The 18,818-nt window shown below is 46.5% G+C and overlaps 1 protein-coding gene across 3 annotated transcripts in view; it reads left to right on the top strand.

The window, feature by feature from the left end:
- Window positions 1-18,818, top strand: part of LOC147429886 (retinal-binding protein) — a 139,056-nt gene that overhangs the window by 109,591 nt on the left and 10,647 nt on the right. For all 3 annotated transcript variants that reach the window (XM_086496085.1, XM_086496082.1, XM_086496084.1), the window contains exon 12: window positions 3,210-3,257. In XM_086496085.1, the coding sequence (XP_086352211.1) occupies window positions 3,210-3,257 (48 nt within the window). The remainder of the gene's footprint in view (window positions 1-3,209; window positions 3,258-18,818) is intronic.

Raw genomic sequence — 18,818 nt, 5'->3', positions numbered from 1 at the left:
TGTCTCCCTGACGCTCTACATAATCTGAAAACTCATCCACATACATCCCAAAAAGAGTCGGAGATAGGGGGCATCCCTGCTTTACTCCAATAGTGGAGAGGACCATGTCAGACATTCCCTCAGTGATGCGTACATGCACCATCACTATCGTGTATAGAGCCAGAATCCCCAAATAAGCTCTGTAGGCACACCCATGTCCTGTAATCGGCGTATAAGTCTAGCTCTCGGCACTGTCAAAAGCTTTGCGGAAATCCACAAAGCTACAATAGATCCTCTTGCCATGGTGTCTACCCTCCTAAATAATAGCTCTGAGTGTCAGAATCTGGTCAAGAGTGGAGAAACCTCTCGTGAAACCTGCTTGCCTTGGTGCTCTTATGCCCTCTCGTTCTGCCCATCTACTCAGCTCCTGCTCAAGAATGGATGCATACAGCCTAGCTAATGTGTGACCAACCATGATGGTGCGATAATCCCGGGGAATCCTGGGATCTCCTGACTTGAAAATAGGCACAATCGTGGACATACTCCGAGTCTCAGGGAAGCCTTCATACATGGCTCGATTAAACATCATAGCCAGGAGCTCTGCAAGCATATCTTTGGCATGGATGAAGTGCTCTGCTACCAGACCATCATGATCATGTGCTCTCCTTGTCTTCATCCTGTCAATAGCTTTCCTTACCCTCTCGGCAGTCAAGAAAGAACATGTCTCCGGGCATGTCTCTAGTGGGTCCGGGAGAGGTGGTTGTCCTGATGCTGTGTAGAGAGATGTGGCATATTCCCCCCATGTCTCAGTGGAGGAGACCGTTGGTGGTGATGAATGTTCGTGGAATAGCCTCCATGCTTCACTTGAGTCCTGACTTATAAATAACTGATACAGATCCTGCTCTAGCTAGAATAGATGAGTCCTTTTCTTTCGTCGCACTAGGCGGCGAAAGGTAATCCGTGACTGTCTATGTGTGGTAATACCCATGAGCACTTCCCTTTGTAACTTGATCCTCATCTCTCTATGCTCCTCATCATACCAACTGTTTTGGGGCATGTTCCCAGATCGTCTCCGTGTAGGCTGGCTGTGGGGGTATGCTTCTGATGCTGCATCATGGAACGTCTCTGTCAGTATCTGAGTGAGTTCATCTAGTGGCCGTGCTGGCTCCTGGGTGCATAGCTTCCTGTATATCTCATCCATATACACAGAGTCCGTCTCCCTTATGAAGGTATACCGGATGTGTGTGGGGACCTCTCCTAATGGAGCTGTGCTGAACTGAAACGTCAGGGGGAAGGACAAGATAGCATGATCAATTGCTACACCAACTGGCCTAGTGCCCACCATGAAATCTTGAAAGAATGGAATGAGACCTGGCTGGGCCATAACATAATCCACTGTGCTGGCACCATGTCGGTGTGGAAAGCAAGTAAAACCTCCAGCTGTCGAAAATCTTTGTAGCCCATTCAAAATGGCCAATCTATGTGCGGTTCCCATATCTATCAAGTATCTGCCATACTTAGTGTATTCCTCATCTGGTGATAATCTGGATAGACCCATCTCTGTAACGTCTAGCTCCCTAAGCATTTCCTCGGAAGTATCATAAAATATTGTTTGGTGGTGGGCAGTCCTAGCATTGAAATCCCCTAGTATGATAATGTCACCATCCTTAGAAAACTCCCATATGTCATTATCCAAAATAGCAAAGGGGGATTGTCCTCTAGGAAATGCATATACTGACGTAGTAGGAGGAAAGTAGCAGATAGCAATGTAGAGGTATCTGCCCGTCTCTGCCCTGAGCCTCACCCACATGTACCTAGCATGCTCATCCTTGCGCGCTATATATATCAATGGTTGCAACTCCTCCCTGAACAGAACTACCACTCCCCTTGAGCCCCGTCCTCGATGCTCCGATCAGGTCTCCTGTCTGCAGGCTGTCTCCCATCTATATTCGCTCACCTGGGAATGGATTGCTCAAGCACTTGATGCGTCTCAGAGTAGAAGATGATGTCTCTCCCTGTGAAGCTATCCTCAAAGGCCCCTACATCAAGACGAAGTGACCCGTTACAATTCCAGGTTGCCATCTTTAGTGTGGTCCCATAGGTCTCGCACCGTCATGCGGGACGTCGCTCCAATATCACCACCTTTCCATCCCTGTAAAAAGCAATCCTCCCCTTTTCCCTTGCTGCTCTAATTTCCGGCATTACTTCTTGCATATGAGCAATCTACGAGAGGGTGAGGTCATCTCCAAGAAAGATGCCAGTCTTCTTTAGAGTCGGTCTCTTCTTCAGGAAGTCCTTCGCTTCCATGGAGGGGAAGCGGAGAATGAGTGCCCTTTCCTTCGAGGTTTCTCTGTTGCTCCCGCTTTTCTTAGTGCCCACTCTCCTGGCCCTCGTATGCGTCTGCTCGTTGACCCCCACCAGAGTCATGAGTTCTTTCACCTCTTCATCCACATTATCTTGGTCTCTGAGGCCACATATCCTTACGTGTAAGGCCCGCAGACGTCTCTTTGCTCCTCTTCTAGCGTCAAGTTGATGATGGTTGGTGTGGGTGTGGGGGTGGGGGTTATTTCCTTGCCTTTCCCTTTCTTGACAATCTCGATCCATTTTTCGGCCTTTTCTGCTTTTTGTTGGGTCTTTGTGATGACATCTACCCACGAGGTCGTCATTTCTTTTTGTTGCTCCCACACCTTCTTTGATGGCCCGCACTTGTTCCTTAATCGTGTTAAGCTCTTCAATTACTGAGGGTTGAAGCTCTCCCTCTTCGAGGACATTCTGCGATCGCACCTCTGCAAGCTCTTTCTTGAGTAGTGCGATTTCCTCATCTTGGGCCTTCATGCGATCCTCGAGTGTATGTATTGTGCTTTCCTGTGCTGCCACGCGCGCATCGAGTATGTTGATAGTACCTAGGAGGTGGCAATTGATCATGCTGATGGACTCACTCAGCTCTTCTTTGCATTTTTGGATGGCATCCTCCACCGGGTCATCTTTGCCATTCTGCTTCCTTATGGTCGGAAGGCCGCCACAGGAGAGGGAGAGGGATATAGGAGTGGAAAAGAGAGGCACAAGAGTGTGTGTGTGTGTGTGTGTGTGTGTGTGTGTGTGTGTGTGTGTGTGTTTTTACACACACACACACACACACACACACACACAGAGAGAGAGAGAGAGAGAGAGAGAGAGAGAGAGAGAGAGAGAGAGAGAGAGAGAGAGAGAGTAATGGTTTGTGGATGCAGGATGTTGGATTTATGGTTGAGTATATTGATGGAGGAGGAGCAAAAATGGTATGGCTTTGTTTATCAACTCTAATCCTCATAGTATTGTACTTTATAACTGTTGCTATCTTTGACAAAGAGAGGAAAGGAAGAAAGCAACAAAGTTCTCGTAACATCCTGTGGTCTCCTATAGGACAAATCGGTTGCATCTTTGTAGTTACATTCAACTATGGGGTGCCATGAATGGCATATAAAACAAAGACAAATGTTTGATTGAAGAAAAAAGGCTTTTCAATAGGGTAAGCTACATATTGCATGACATGTCAGACCTCAACAATCCTCTTTGGTATCCACTTCAGCTTTATTTGTCTGGAAATCTTTGCCCATTTGCATTGTTTCCTTGCCTCATCTACAATTGCTAGCTCTTGCTTTCCGTTGTTTAGTTGTGTTACGCTTGAGTGTAATCAGCCATCCAGAACTTGATCCCTTGAAGAGATCTTGTTTGCTACATTACTTTCATTGTATCCTGCTAATGTTGATACCAATGTCTAAGGTGCTTTCTTTTGATGCTAATTAGTGGATCTCGAATATCGACAAATGGGATGGATCGCTTCACTTTCCTCCGTAGAATCTCGTAGTCCGGAATGTGTTCCTTGTTCTCTAATTCTTCTTGTTCTATTACCTCCACTTCTTGCCAGCGATCGGGTAGACCTCCTACTCGAATGTAATGAGCAGTGTCTCTTGGAGTCGCTTATTTTAATTCAATATATACCGCTGTGCACAAACCTACTTTCTGAATCGCTATTTGATGGATTTGGCTTTTGATTATGTTTGTTGAGGTTGAAATCAGTTTCTTCTCTGTGGCTTGTTGGATTTATTATTTCGCTGAATGCAACCCGTCTTGAAGTTTTGAAAAAGCTCAAAGATGGATTTCACCCATTGGGTGGGTCTCTCTAATGGCTTTGATGAGGGTGAAATTAAAACCTGAGAAAATTCTTCAAGTTTTCTGCCCTGGTGTATAGATGAAGAGGCTGCTTCTTTGTGGAGATCTTGCCACTTGAGGGACAGCCCTGTGCCCACCAGGGCAAGGGGTTACCGTACCCTAACGAGGGTGGGGTAGAGTGGCTTCACTGCATAAATGGAGTCAACTAGCCTCTTGATTTGGCTGTGATTTTGTATTTTTCTGTTTTAATCTTGTTTTGTTTGCTGTTTTACTTTTGCCCTTTTAGTTTTGATGTTTCTTGTTTTATGTTTTCTTTTGCTTGTGGTATGTTGGGATACAGGATTGCTGCTCTGCTTTCTCTACGAGTTTCTCTACAGCAGGATTTCATACGGTGCTCTCCAGAGTCTCCTTCACCCTCTTCTTGGAGTTACCTCCCCAGCTCTGGATTTCAGGAGCCACCTTCAACAAGTGGACTGTTCTCTATACTCCCTGATATCTCCTTCTTTAGCTCCCTGTTGGTTCTCTTGTGGTTTCCTTCGGTGATGTTAGCTGTTTCTTCTCTATCAGCTTCGGCATCGTGTGCTCTCTCTATCAGCTTCGGCTTCGTGTGCTCTCTTCTTTATGTTTTTCCATAGCCTTTGCTTTCAGATGATACCAGTTGGCTCATTATCGAGCTAGTGCCTTTGCAGATGCTCCCTTCTCCACATCACTGCTGCTGGCTATCTGCTTGTTCTGGTTGTTGGTATATAGTTGCAGAGTGAGCATTTGGTCGATATGGGGAATCTCTCGCTGCAGGGAATCTCTGCCTCACGCTGCTGGCTATCTGCTTGTTCTGGTTGTTTCTACACAGTCGCTGCAGGGAATCTCTGTAGGCCATTCAGAATGGCCAATCCATGTGTAGTCTCTCGATTGTCCAAAACATGCAAACTGAGTCATCATGATCACAACGAATGTCTCAGGAATTGTTCAGCTACCCAGTAGCTCGGAAAATGAAAGCGTCGTACCGGTTCAGGTAGTTACGAGAGCACAAGCTCAGAAAGCAGATGAGAATCCAGAGACAAAGAAAATAGAAACTGACGCTAGTCCAGAGACGGGTGAGCCAAAGACCGGCGCACCTAGTCAGAAAACCAAGAGCAAACGTATAGCTAGAAAGCTAGAAAGGCTAGGATGAAAGCACGTAAGGAATGAGAGAAGAAATCCCTGGCTGAGAAGCTTACCCAAGCTGAAGAGAAGATAAGACAACATGAGGAAAGGGTTGCACCTTCTCTTGTAGAGGCGACTCAACCTCCAAAAAGAAACATCAATGGAAAGTGAGCCAAGAAGTGCTAGTTCAGGAAGATCAATGTTGGTCGAGAAGGTTAATGAGCCACTAGAAGCCCTCCTAAAAGCCTATGAAACACGGCTCAAAAACAACCAAACCCAAGAACAGAGATGGATGACATATCCATATGCGGAACTAGAAAGAGACAGGTTTGAAATGTGCAAGAAAATGATTCAAACAGCAGAACCATCAGTTGGAAAACCTGAGGGTGTGATCCTTGTCCCACCTACACCAGTAATCCAACCAAGACAAGAACAAAAAGCGCCAGATTCCAGTCTTGAGTATAGACAAAAGCTCAAGGACCCTGCATTAGAGCCAAGGATAGTCACGGATAACTCTTCCGAGGGATTTCACATAGCTATACCTAACAGCTCTAAAGAAATAGATGGTCTTGACGAATTGTGGAAACAAGTCGGAGAGGCCAATGAAGCAAGTGAGCGAAGCAGACAAGTAAATCAAACGGGTGATAGAAGAGGGGTGTCTCTTCCACCAATAAAGGAAATTGAGACTAGATCTCAAATGAATCTAGAAGTGGAATCGTATTGGGGAGACAAAAGATCTGTACACTCTATGGACAATCAACCCCATTCATTAAGAACACTACCATCTTATATGGGAGAGCACGAGACCAAATCAGATGTTATTGCAGTCCAACATCAAACGAAAGGATCAACAAGTGATCTACTATGATTTTCCAAACCAAAATCCTTGAAGATAGTGTAGGTATCGGAATAAACGTGTGAGCAAATGAAACAAGACGGAAGAATACTTAGTACCTCTGTTAATCGACAAAACACAATATCTAAGGTTGGTTGAAGCAACCGATTGCCTTAAAGATGGGATATTAAAGAGTTACACACAAAAACCACAAATGGAGAGTATTATCGAAAAAGCAACGAAATTGTAAAACCGAGCGCAAAAACAAGTACAATGAATTGAAACAAGCTTTGAAGGAAGTTGAGATAATAGAATTGGAAACCGATGATTGAGGAATCAAACAATGATAAATTTGATGCACCTTCCCACTACAAGAAGTACACTATTCAAGATAGAAAAATTGTGGTGCAAAAACCCAAAACGAGACCCAAAAGAGCCTGGAACTTCATACGATTGGCCTAAAAAATCCAGATGCATAAACTTAGCAGAACCAGGCGAGGAACCTAAGGACGAAGAAGAAGACGAGTTCTACGATTGTGTAGAACACTTGGAGCTTCAACAGAAATCCGAACGACCCAGCAGGTGACATGAACAACACTTTAACAAATGCATGGTTTTATGATTGTTCAAATCAAAGACCTAGGAAACACCGTCATCGCTACAAAAATAAAGTGCATCAAAAATGGATTCCATATCCTCGATGGAAACGCAACTCTAACAAGCATCCTCATACGTGGCTCCAATACATGAAGAAAAAACTCAACCAAGAAGAGCACAGCCATGTCAACGAGCTACCAACGCTCTTATCAAGTGGATACCAAAGTTATCCCAGAAACAACAATCCAAGAGCAAACAGACAGTAGCTTTCCATAACAAACTAAACCACAAAGAGAAAGTGCTAGAATGCAACCTTGTTGAGGATAGCAGTGATAGTGATGATTCTTATGACATTCCCTACCAGGTACTTAGGTCGTCACTATCACTAGCAGCTTCCGTAGCAACCAAAGAAGGCCAAAAGCAAAGAATAACAAGTCAAAACCAAAAAGTTCGACAAATCTGGATACGAAAGAGCCAGATTGGCCAAAAACAGGTATGGATCAAGAAGACGAAGATCTTTGATGAAAAATCACAAGATCCAATGCCAAAAAGAGATCAGTCGAAGCACGCAAGAACGGCGAGAGAGAGAGAGAGAGAGAGAGAGAGAGAGAGAGAGAGAGAGAGAGAGATGAAATAAAATGAAATGATATATTAACGTCTTCAAAGGGCCAAAATGACCTATGAGACCAATCCGTTACAAACTTGTGAATTTGGTACCGTGTTTGAGTACAAGAGAGAGAGAGAGAGAGAGAGAGAGAGAGAGAGAGAGAGAGAGAGAGAGCGAGAGAGAGATTTTATTATTGTCCTCGGAGGTCAATATGACCTATGGGACCAATGATACATGTGATGTACTATGTGTGGGGTTGATATGTGATTCTCCACGCTCAAGGATCGTGGTGATGAGAATCGCAATGGAGAGCCCACATTGTGGCTGGGAGAGAAGGTGGAAAGGTATACAAGGTACGGTTCGGTTTCAATTCGTAAGGTATGTACCGTTGTACTAGATAAAATTTTAAGGTACGTAACAATACATATCCATTTTTTAAAATCATAACGTTTACAAAAATTCTACATTTTTGCAGACATATTAGTCATTTTGCTGCATAGACCACCATTCCTAAACCTTAATATCCATATCGCATCATCTGAATTCATATGAAGTTGTGAACACTAAGAAGCTAGCACTACCATCACGATAACAAAACGAGATAAAATATCAAGAACTCGACTTCAAGAAACATAACACTGATATTTTGAAACTTTGAAAACATAGATTACTGCATAGATAAATCCATGGCAAATGCCATACACGATACAAAATAAAATGAATCAAAAATCACTCCATAATCCATTGCAGTTTACCAAACAAGGGATACAATGTCGAGGCTACTAAAAATGACACAAAAGACTAAAGTTTGAAAAACTTGAAGTCAGATCTCATCATTGGAAGAAGATGACATTGGGCATTGCAACTGATCCTTTGTAAAGTTTGCATCACCCGTAACTAGGTCAATTGCATGTGAACTCTGTGTGAATGAGACGAACAGCTAGTGCGAACGGGGAGCTTCCCCATACAAATGCTCTCTTGTTGTGTAGCAGTATTCTTTGGGTCCACAGCTAGAGGACGATGGATAGTGCTATGAGCTCGTGTCCAGGATCGGGTGACCCGTTAGTCCACACTCTCATGCTCTCTATGCAATAGACAAAGGATCCCCTCCTCATCGTGGAGTCGTGCATCGGCCTCCTTTATGCTTTGGATCATCCACCATATTTAGCTCTGTGGGATCTACCTGTTCATCAAATACAATGCCATATTAGACTCACAAGTATTTACAAGACTCAAGAGACAAAAACGACGATGCATTGATTACCTGCTTTGGGGTCCCCAAAGCATGGAAGCTACATATGAGCCTCATGTTGGCACGACAACTTTTCGAACTAAGAAGTGCTCAATTTGTTGCGGATCTTTGTGTGGATCAAAGAGTATGAGCTCCAATTTCGCTCACATTCACCAATTGAGCAATCCTGCAAGCATAGAAGTAGAAGAGTCGACACTTGTGATTTGATAGATGATAGTCCAGGCATAACAAGTTTGAAAGCGAGTCCAACCTAAGAGAGGATACGAAGAGCAAGGCGACATAGCTTTGTAAGACCTATCCTTCCTTGAACCTACCACCATGTCAAAGGAAACTTGCAAGCCTCCTCTCTCAATACTACAGCTCGCACAAGTGACAACCCAAATTTGTTCATGTAGCTTACGATCTCATAATCAATGATGAGCTGCTCATTCTGCGAGAACATTTTGTTGATGTAGGGTGTATGCAAGGTGGACAATGTGATATGAAACAAGCTAGGCTTTTTGTAGAGAGGGTGAAGCAATGCAATCATCCCATGAATGGGACGACTCATAACTGCTCATCTACTCGCTACAATAGCCAAGCTCTCAGGAAGTCTACAAAGGAGAGAGGAATCCTAGAAGGGCAAAGGAATTGCAAAAGCTAGCATTAAAAAGGCAAAGGAGTTGCAAATAGCCAAGATCTTACCGCTTTGGTGTTAGCATGATGTAAGAGGAGGTGTGGTTTTTTATCTGCATATATAGATGAAGACCTAGACCCAATGTCGAGACCTCCATGTCAATAACCCGCAAGAGAACTTTAACGGGCTGAAGAGCCACTATGAGGCACTGCACCTCCTACCAAAAAGTCTCATCAAGCACTCTCCTCTGTATGTATCTGGTACGCTCATCTTGATCATAGTGTAGCAACCTTTACTTCCGATCCACATGTAGCACGGATAATGTGTCGTGCTCTCTACAGTGTGGGTGCCCCTCAGTGCAATGTGCGTGACAATCTCACTCCATCAAATGGTAACTCTCTCAAACAGAATGAAACACAGAAACAATGGATAACAACAGAGACACAACAGTGGACCAGAACATGTGGACTCGACTAACTCAAAGAACCATGTACAGACTCTGGCGTGGCAGCACACTCAGCTCCAGCCCAAGACTCACAGGTACAAATGGGGTGTCGAGGCTCAGATGTGCAAGGATGGTGAAGCAGTGCTCTGTGTAAAACTCCCACTAGACGACTACGTACCATATAATATAAGATAATGATAATGACCCAACGGCTACTACTCATAGATACAATCATAAGAGCCACCAACAGCCCATAAATGTCAGCCAGCTAAGTGTGACCTGGCTACATGTCCACTAGGCCACCATCCGTATCCTTGCCACGTGTCACTGCCCAGAGTGTCCGTCTAGTGTGAACAAACCAGACCAACTGTACTAACTGTAACTGTGTCCTGTAAAAGTGACACTGTAGCCTGCTACAGGTTGCCCGCCACAAGATTGGTCACCGTCTCGGTGAGTCAAAACTGAATGAAACTGCAAAAGTAACTATATGTACAATGAAAGGTGGGGTAAGCACACAGTCCTGTCACCCAAGGGAAAGTGTCGTCGCCACTGCTGCTCCAGAAGTATCCGGATCGGGAGGAGCCATCAGATCGATTGTGTAACTATGCGGTTGCTGTACTGTGCTCTGCATAACCTGGTTTCCTGTGGTTGTAGCAGCCATCTGCTGCACAGCGGATGGAAGCACCTGCCCTGAAGTGAACACTGGACGCCTAGAAACACACCCATGGCGGTGTGCACCAGCAACACCGTCACAGCAAGGAACAATCTGGCTCTGCATGTGTGGCATCTGGACCTGAGACCCCTGCTGAGTGAAGTACTGGAACTGGGGCTGTGGGTAGTGTCCCATGAACTGCTGAGAGGGCTGAGAGGGACCTGCTGGCGCTGCAAAGCCTGCTGGATTCTGGACCTGTATCCCTGGCCCAGTCCATCCATATCCCACAGGAGCCTAGGTAGGCTTGTTATCATACATAAGCATTTCTTGAAATCCCTTCACATGTGCTTTTAGGTCATCAATAATCCTCGACTTTATCTTCAATGCCTGCTGTAGTGCAAAAATCGTTGCATCTCGATCTGCGATGGCACTCTCGGCAACTCGCAGAGATCCCTCCATAGCTGCGTACGTGGCGGAGTGATGCTGGTGGGTTGCAGCTAGCTGCTCCGCGCCTAGCTCGATGGTGGCAATAGCAGCTCTGGAGTCCTGAAGTAACTTCTCTGAAAGCTGAAACAGAGAAGTGGAATCGGTCCTACCTGAAGATCCCTCAGATGGATGTGATGCTGGAGGGCGCACATGTGGCACAGCCGGCGAGCTAGAAGTAGGTACAGTTGGTGTAGTAGGTGCCTCGGAGATTGTTGTTGTAGGTGGAGCGAGAGATATGTTGACCGGTGTATGAGTGAAGATGGGAGAAGAAGGAAGAGGATCCTGTATGGGTGAAGTGACCATCCTGCCTGAGGAGCGGCAGTAGACATTGGTTCCAGCACAGCAGAACCAGGAAAGCATGTCATCTCCATCCAGCATCGTGGGCTCAGGCTGTGCACGGCACTCTTTGGGCATACCGCACATCTTTCAAAGCAACAACGAATCACACTCCTTTTCAACTCGCTTTCGGTTTGGAAGCCATAGCTCCATTTGAGTTCAACTCCGGATCCCCTAGGGTGGGCAGTCTGCGTGCAAGTTGGGGCATGGAAGCAGCTTCTATATCCCGTCTTACCTTATTGGATGAAAGCCGCCTTTTAGCTTCTCATGCTCTGCAAGCGGAGCAACTTCGTCGCAAAGCGTGGCATGATTGCCACCTCAGAAAGCCGAAAATAACGCAAGGCACATTGGTGCTACTCTATCAGGCAAAATATTTGAAAAAAGCAAAGAAGCTTGTTCCAGCTTGGCAAGGGCCCTTCGTGGTGGAAGAGATTCTGCCACAAGGGGCTGTCCAGTTAGTCACTCTGACAGGAGTTCCTTTGCCATTGGTCAACGGATCTAGGATTAAGTGCTATCACTAGTCCTAATCATATACAAAGCTAATGAGGATAGCCATCTCACCACCAAATCCCCTTGTTGCACTGATGCATCATTTATTGTTCTGACTCTGTCTCGGCTACATTTTGTTCTTGTAATTTTCGAATTCAAGTCTCATTTAATAGCCATTTTGATTATGGGATAGTGTTGAAGATTAAAGCAGCTCAACTGCATCCCCTTTTTTCGTCTCTAACTTAATTTTATTCTCTATCTCTCACAGCATTTATATCTAGCTCTTTCTCTCCTCCTTGTTCCTTCCTTTTCTACCGCATTGTTCCCTTGCTCAATAAGTATCTTAGCATCTCTTAACCTGCCCCATGTTCTCTCCTCAGCTGTGTTCATTGGCTTAAATGAGTACCACATAACCTGCGGTAAGCATTGGCCCAGATTCTTAATTCCCCTCGCTTTTTCCCTTATCTCACCTCATCCTAACCATTCAATTCTCCCGCCCTTTTTCCACCTATTGAACCCCTAGACCTCCCCTCTCCAGCCTCACCCTCGCCCTTACCTATCCAGCCTTCGCCCTCGTCCCCTACCTATTGACCCCTCGCCTCAGCCCTGCAATATTCGCCCTAGCCTACCCAGCACATAAAATTCGTCCCTACCCTTTTTTTTTTTTTTCGGACTCACCCCAGCTGGTAAAATTCGCCTCTACCCTCTAGTCAACTCGCCCCTGCCTATTCTCAATTCGCCCACTCTCAAAATTTGCCCCTACCTCTCAGCACCCCTCGCCCCTACCCTCCCACTCTCGCCCCTACCCTCTCCCAGCACCCCATCTCGCCCCTACCCTCTAACTCTCACCCTACCCTCTCCCACCAACCCCTCTCGCCCCTACCCTATACCCCTCGCCCCTATCCTCCCACTCTCGCCCCTACCCTCTCCCAGCACCCCCTCTCGCCCCTACCCTATACCTTCGCCCCTACTCTCTCCAGCACCCCCTCTCGCCCCTACCCTCTCCCAGCAACCCCTCTCGCCCCTACTCTCTCCAGCACCCCCTCTCGCCCCTACCCTCTCCCAGCAACCCCTCTCGCCCCTGCCCTATTTTTGTTCTCGCCCCTACCCTCTACCCACCCAATTTCGCCCCTGCCCAAAAAACAATTTCGCCCCTGCCCTATTTTTGTTCGAATTTGCCCCTACCCTAAATTACTCGCCCCAGCCTAAATCGTTTTGCAGATTTTCCAACTTGGTCTGCATCTGACTGAGTGCTTTTCCATCATTTGTCTTCTCAACTGCTCCGTTTGTCATGCATCCGACCTCACCATGGCAGGAGGTAGCAAGTAGGAGAAACAGCCAGAAGGAAGTAGCAAGAAAAAGGTAGAGTTGAAGAGGAGGAAACCTCTGGTTACACAATCAGAGAGCGAAGCAGAGGAAGATTCTGCAAGCAGCAGCAGCCATGAAATAGATGACTTTACCTCCAGTGACCCAAGTGATAAGAGCTACAAAGCACACTCAGCAGCATCTGATGATTCAGATGTAAATTCTGAGTCAGGTGCTTCCAGTGATCAGGAGGAACATTCAAAAGTGGCTCAGAAAAAAGAAAAGCAGCAAATCATCAGTCATGAAATCAAGCGACTTGCTTCTTCAAAAAATCGCACAGCATTCTCATTAAATTTTCATATGCAGCAATCTCGACCATCTCTCAGTGAGGTGCTTTCGACTGCTCAGCTACGGACTCTGCGCCTCACAGCATTGGCTGATGCAAATTTACCTAATACAGTTCCAGTAGAACTGATACATCAACTCTTGAAAGACTTTCCAAAGGTCCGGGGCCACAAGCTAACAGCTACAAGGCTTGGCCATGCCATGGGTATGACCACCTTTCCAGCTGTGAAGTCTACTACTCGCACTTTCTCCTTGTTGTCCAAGGATGCGACAATTCAGGCATGTCAAGAGCTAGGATCACCCAAATTATAAGCGAAACAGACAGCTTCTCGCAATCTTCAGGTATTACTTTCTGGCTCGGGATGCCAACGAAGACAAGGTAAAAACAGATCTTCTCGCTACATTCTCCCTTTGTGACGGGCTATACTGTTTAATCCACACTATCCCATGTGGATTCCACCAAATTCTCTTCAGCTCTTTTCAGTCTAGGGCTAAAAGATTTCGGGCCCAAGTGCAGTCTGTGCAGTTAAGTTTTAAATGTTTTGCGGCACCTCTCTTGGCATGGGTCATAAACATACCTATTAACATAAATAAAGTGGATGAGGAACAGGGAACCTCGAAAGGGAAAAGGAAAACCGTGAGCATGCAGGTTGACCCCACAGTCACCAAGAAAAAGAAGATCAACGCGAAAGTGGTGAAGGATACAGTGAAGTCTCTACTCTCCTTGCCAGTTTTTGAGAGCCAGCAGACTAGGGTACATCTTCAGCGTGCGATCAGAACCTTGTTGGTGCTCTCGGCCTGCCCATTGGCCCTAGGGTAATAAGAGCACGACTTGCGATGAAAAATCTTGTAATTTGCCAGTAAAGTTGAGATCATGACATTGACAAAATGACTACCCCTATCACTGGTGATCTCTAAGGGACATCCAAATCTGCATAAAATATTTTCATATAAAAATTTGGCTACTGTATTGCCAATGCAATCTACTGTCGCTAGAACCTCCGCCCACTTTGTTGCATAGTCAGTAGCCACTAGCAGATATTTGCGATTACCTGGTTGAGCCGGGGGATATATTGGACCCACAAAGTCCAAGCCCCATCTCTCAAAAGGTAGCCACGCCATCGAGACCTGCAGAGGACAGTTGGATTGCTTACTTGGCTTCGGCCCACAGCGCTGGCACACATCACAAACCTTAGAATATGCTATTGCATCCTTAAAAAGGTAGGGCCACCATAGACCACTCTGCAGAATCTTTTGGGCCGTGATGTGACCAGGGTAATGGCCACCAGTGGGACCATTGTGGGCATCCTCCAGAATATGCTCCACCCCATGAGGCGAGACACAACGCTTCAGAACACCATCTGGTCCCGATTTGTAGAGTTGGCCCCCAATCAGAGTGAAAGGCTTGGACTTCAACAGCAATCTCCTCTTCTGCAGTGGAGAGGCCTTCTCTGGGTACAGCCCAGTAGATAGAAATTGTAGGACCTCGCCGTACCATTCCGGGGCTGTATTGATTTTAAAAAGACTGCTATCTGGAAAGTCATCAGCAATCCCGGTAGCTTCTTCACCTGTGTGAATGCGAGAGAGGTGGTCAGCCATTACATGATGCTTACCAGGACGGAGTACCACTTCAAAATCAAACTCTTGGAATAGGAGGAGCCATCGCCATACTCGACCTGCGACCTGTGGCTTATTAAGCAGATAGCGCAAGGCATGGTGATCAGTAATAATTGTGAAGTGGACCCCTAGCAAATAGTGACGAAATTTTTGTAGAGCACACACTATAGCCAAACCTTCCCTCTCTATGGTGCTATAGTTGCTCTTTGCTTTGGTGAGCAGGCGACTTGCGTAATGTACAGGGCGATCCAAGTTGAACTCTTTGCTAGGCTGAGTCAGCACAGCACCCACAGCCAGCAGACTTGCATCTGTATGCACATGAAAAGGTAGGTCCCAATCCAGGGCAACTAGAATAGGCGCTTCAGTGAGGCATTTTTTGAGGTATGCAAATGCTTCGGCCTCAGGTGTTGACCACTGGAAGGGAACAGCAGCACTGGTGAGCCGGGTCAATGGTTGAGCCACCTGTGCATACATACGTATAAACCTGCGATGATAGCCGGTGTGGCCCACAAAGCTCTGAACACCTTTGGGATTTATGGGAGGAGGTAACTTCAAGATAGCCATTATCTTCTCTGGGTCAGGTGCTAAACCTTTAGCAGAGACCACATGGCCCAATAGTGTGCCCTCTGTGACCAAAAAATGACACTTGTTCGGATTGAGCTTCAACCGTGCCTCTCTGCACCTGAGGAAGACTGCAGAGAGCTGAGCAAGATGCTCCTTTAGATTTTCTACTGGGGTCGAACATTGAGCACCCGAGAAGGTGGAAAAGTTGTCCATGAATATGCGAAGGTGATCAGTAAGCAGAGGACAAAAGATGAGATATACTATGCGATTGAAAGAAGGTGGTGCATTTTTAATCCCAAAAGACATTCTAGTGTAGATGAAAATACCCCAGGGAGTCACAAAAGCTGTTTTGATTTGGTCGTTAGGATGTATTCCTAACTGATTGTAGCCGCTGAACCCGTCCATAAAACTATACAGTACATGGCCAGCGACATCTTCGAGAACTCTCTCAGTGAAAGGTGTCGGAAATCCATCAGGGATTGTGACCTTATTCAGAGCCCGGTAGTCGACGCAAACTCGAATTTTGTTGGACTGCTTCTTTGGGGCAATAACCATAGAGGACAACCATTCTGAGTGCTCTACTGGTACAATAATACCTGCTTCTTGCATTTTTTCCAACTCGATTTTGACTGCTTCTGCATACTTGGGATTCAGTTTGTAAGCCCGTCCTCTGACCGGCTTAGCCCCCTCAACCAGAGGAATTGTGTGGACTCCTAGCTCTGCTGGGATTCCTTCCAAATCATGGTAAGACCAGGCAAACACATCCTTGAAAGAACGCACGAAAGAGATTACCAGGTCGAGTAGAGCGGAGTGATCCCATAACCAAGTGGCTAACAAGATGGGATGATGGTTGTCAGGGCCGCCTAGGTTGACCTCTCTGACTGGGTCAGGCCGTGCAGTGGGTGAGGCTGTGTCAGGGAGAGAAGACCTTGCCGCCTCTGTTAGCTTCTGGACATTATGAGCTGGCGTCTGATCAATGTTGAAATCAGCATACTCTTCCTGCAACCATCTTGATGGAAGCTCTGCAAATGGTAAATCGTCAGATACTTCAAAGTGCTCCGGCATGGGGTGGAGAGTCACATGGGGTAGAGGCTAAGGAAGGAGCTGGGGTGTTGGCCAACTCTTGCAAGGGAGACTTTTTCCCCCTTCTATGGTGGGTTATAGGCTCACCCAGACCGATGGTTTCCATTAAGGGACCCTCTGAAGGATGGGCACCAGAGACCGGTCCACTTGGTTCTGGCTCACTTGGCTGACTGGGATTACTGGCTTCAGGTGTAGCTTCAGGGAGAGAGGGTGAATCTGTGGGCAAAGGTTGAAGAGAGACTACATAGCATGGCATCGAAGAGGTAGCTTCTAACCATTGCAGTAAGTCTTCGTCGGACCCATCCGGAGGGACCGGCTGCTCCAAGTCAGGGTTGGACTCTACTGACAAAGAGCTATGCTGAACGATCGGATCCATACCTCCTTCGAGACGAATTTGTTGCATTGGAGAGCCAAGAGTATGTATCCACATGGCGTCGGTTCCCCAGTCGTGAAGTGCTTTCGTATGTCGCAACCATGGCCTACCAATCAGCAAGGGATAACCTCCCTCTACCTAGGGAAGATTAACTACCACAAAATCCAAGTTAAAAGTGAAATCTTGTACCTTCAGAGGCACCTTGTCGACTATGCCCACTAGGTAGACTGTTCTCTGATCGGCCAATGTAACAGTGAAAGGAGCAGGTCGGGTAGGCTTTAGACCTAAGGCCATCATAGTGAATTCGGGCATCAAGTTGATTCCAGATCCTCCATCAACGATGACGCCGGATAGCTGGTGCTCAAGAATAGATACAGTGAGGCGAGGACTTTTATAATCGGTGAGGGGTGCAGATGGATAGGAAATCAAATAAGACTCTGAGGGTTGTACAGGGAGGTGCCCGCCACTAGGCCCAGCCCCCGGGTACAGAGATTGAATGACTGACAAGGTGTCACTTCTAAGTGTTGCGTCGAGCCTTAGCATGTCGTATAGTGACACCTGCTGAAAAGTATTTTTCAAGATGGCTTCTGCTGTGGGCTTGGCGCCTTCGAACTGGGCTCCCTTTGGGGCCTTAATCTGTTCCAAGTCAGCCACTGCTTCCAAGAAGGCTCCATCAATGTCAGATAACAGGGAAGTTGGTTTGCTCTAAGCAATTTTGAAGGACTCGTCCTTTGGGTCAAATAGACCAGCTTGAGGAAGTGGGGACTGGCGAGGTGGACCTGTGGGCCACGTCATGACCTAAAGGACAGACTCCGAACAGAAAGAGGTCAGAGCCCTGCTAAAAGATGCAGAAGAAGTTGTGGACAGCTTGCAGAGCCAAGCCGAGAGGCCAGAAATGAAAGGACACCCAAGTTTATAAGTTGTACCAACTTATTTATGAGGTCTTATCCAATGGGGCCCCAAGGGACAAAGAGCCGAGGTCCAAGGAAACCACTCGGGAAGTATTATGTGTTCGCATGATTAGCGAGCACGGATTGTTTGAGTGTTTCATTCGTGACAGTTTCTGGTATTTTTGTCACCGTCTTTATGTGTTCCCTTTTCATAGGCATGCCGTATTGTACGATGCACATGATTCATTCATGGATGAGTACGGATGTATGCAGATTTCTATCGAAAGGGCTTCCAGTTCCCTTCTTAAAGAAGTCAAGGGGTCTGATGGACTGTCCATGAGTACAAGGGCAGTATCTAACTGAGGAGAGTCGGTGAATTGCCTTCTTGCTCCCTCTATTCTAGTAGCAGTAGCAACAAAGTCCTCCAAATTGGCTTCAGGACGGAGACTTTCTCTGAGCTTTTGTTGAGAAGTCTTAGGCAGAGCCTTCTCTACCCACTTCTTCACCATGAATTCCCCTGGTTGCTGAGGCAGGTTGGCCAACTCATCTAGAATCTTCTCTTGATAATCCCCTGGTCGGAAAGCTTCACAGAACTGCTGTCTTAACATGGTCCAAGTAGTAAAGTGGTTCTCAGCAAACTGACTGTACCATTTATCTGCAAGACCATTCAAGTCGGACGGGAAGAGCACCAGGTATGCGTCTTCTCTGTTGAGGCCACAACCTCTGCAAAGAGAGACAAACCTCCGAGCATGGTCGTCTGCATCTTCTGCGGAGAGACCTTTAAAGGTAGGGAACTTGATGTTCACCTTTGCCAGAACACTTGTGAGCTCCTCCATGTCCTCTTGCTCCCGAGTCTGTTGCTCCCTAGCTTGCTGTAACAAAATGGGGGAGAGCCTTACCGGAGAAGGTGACCTGGAGGATGTAGAACCGGTCCAAGCAATGGAGGTAGCCGTATGAGTAGGTATGGGTGATGGGGTTAATATGCTTCTATTGGGCACCAAGGGTTGACGCCTTCTGTGGTAGTACTTCAGAGGACTCAGTAGTGCACTTTG

The sequence above is a fragment of the Adiantum capillus-veneris genome, chromosome 22 (genome assembly GCF_014529385.1).
Source record: "Adiantum capillus-veneris isolate H3 chromosome 22, ASM1452938v2, whole genome shotgun sequence".
Lineage (NCBI taxonomy): Eukaryota > Viridiplantae > Streptophyta > Polypodiopsida > Polypodiales > Pteridaceae > Adiantum > Adiantum capillus-veneris.
The sequence above is the reverse complement of the archived record's forward strand: the minus strand, read 5'-3'. Positions and strand labels throughout refer to the sequence as shown.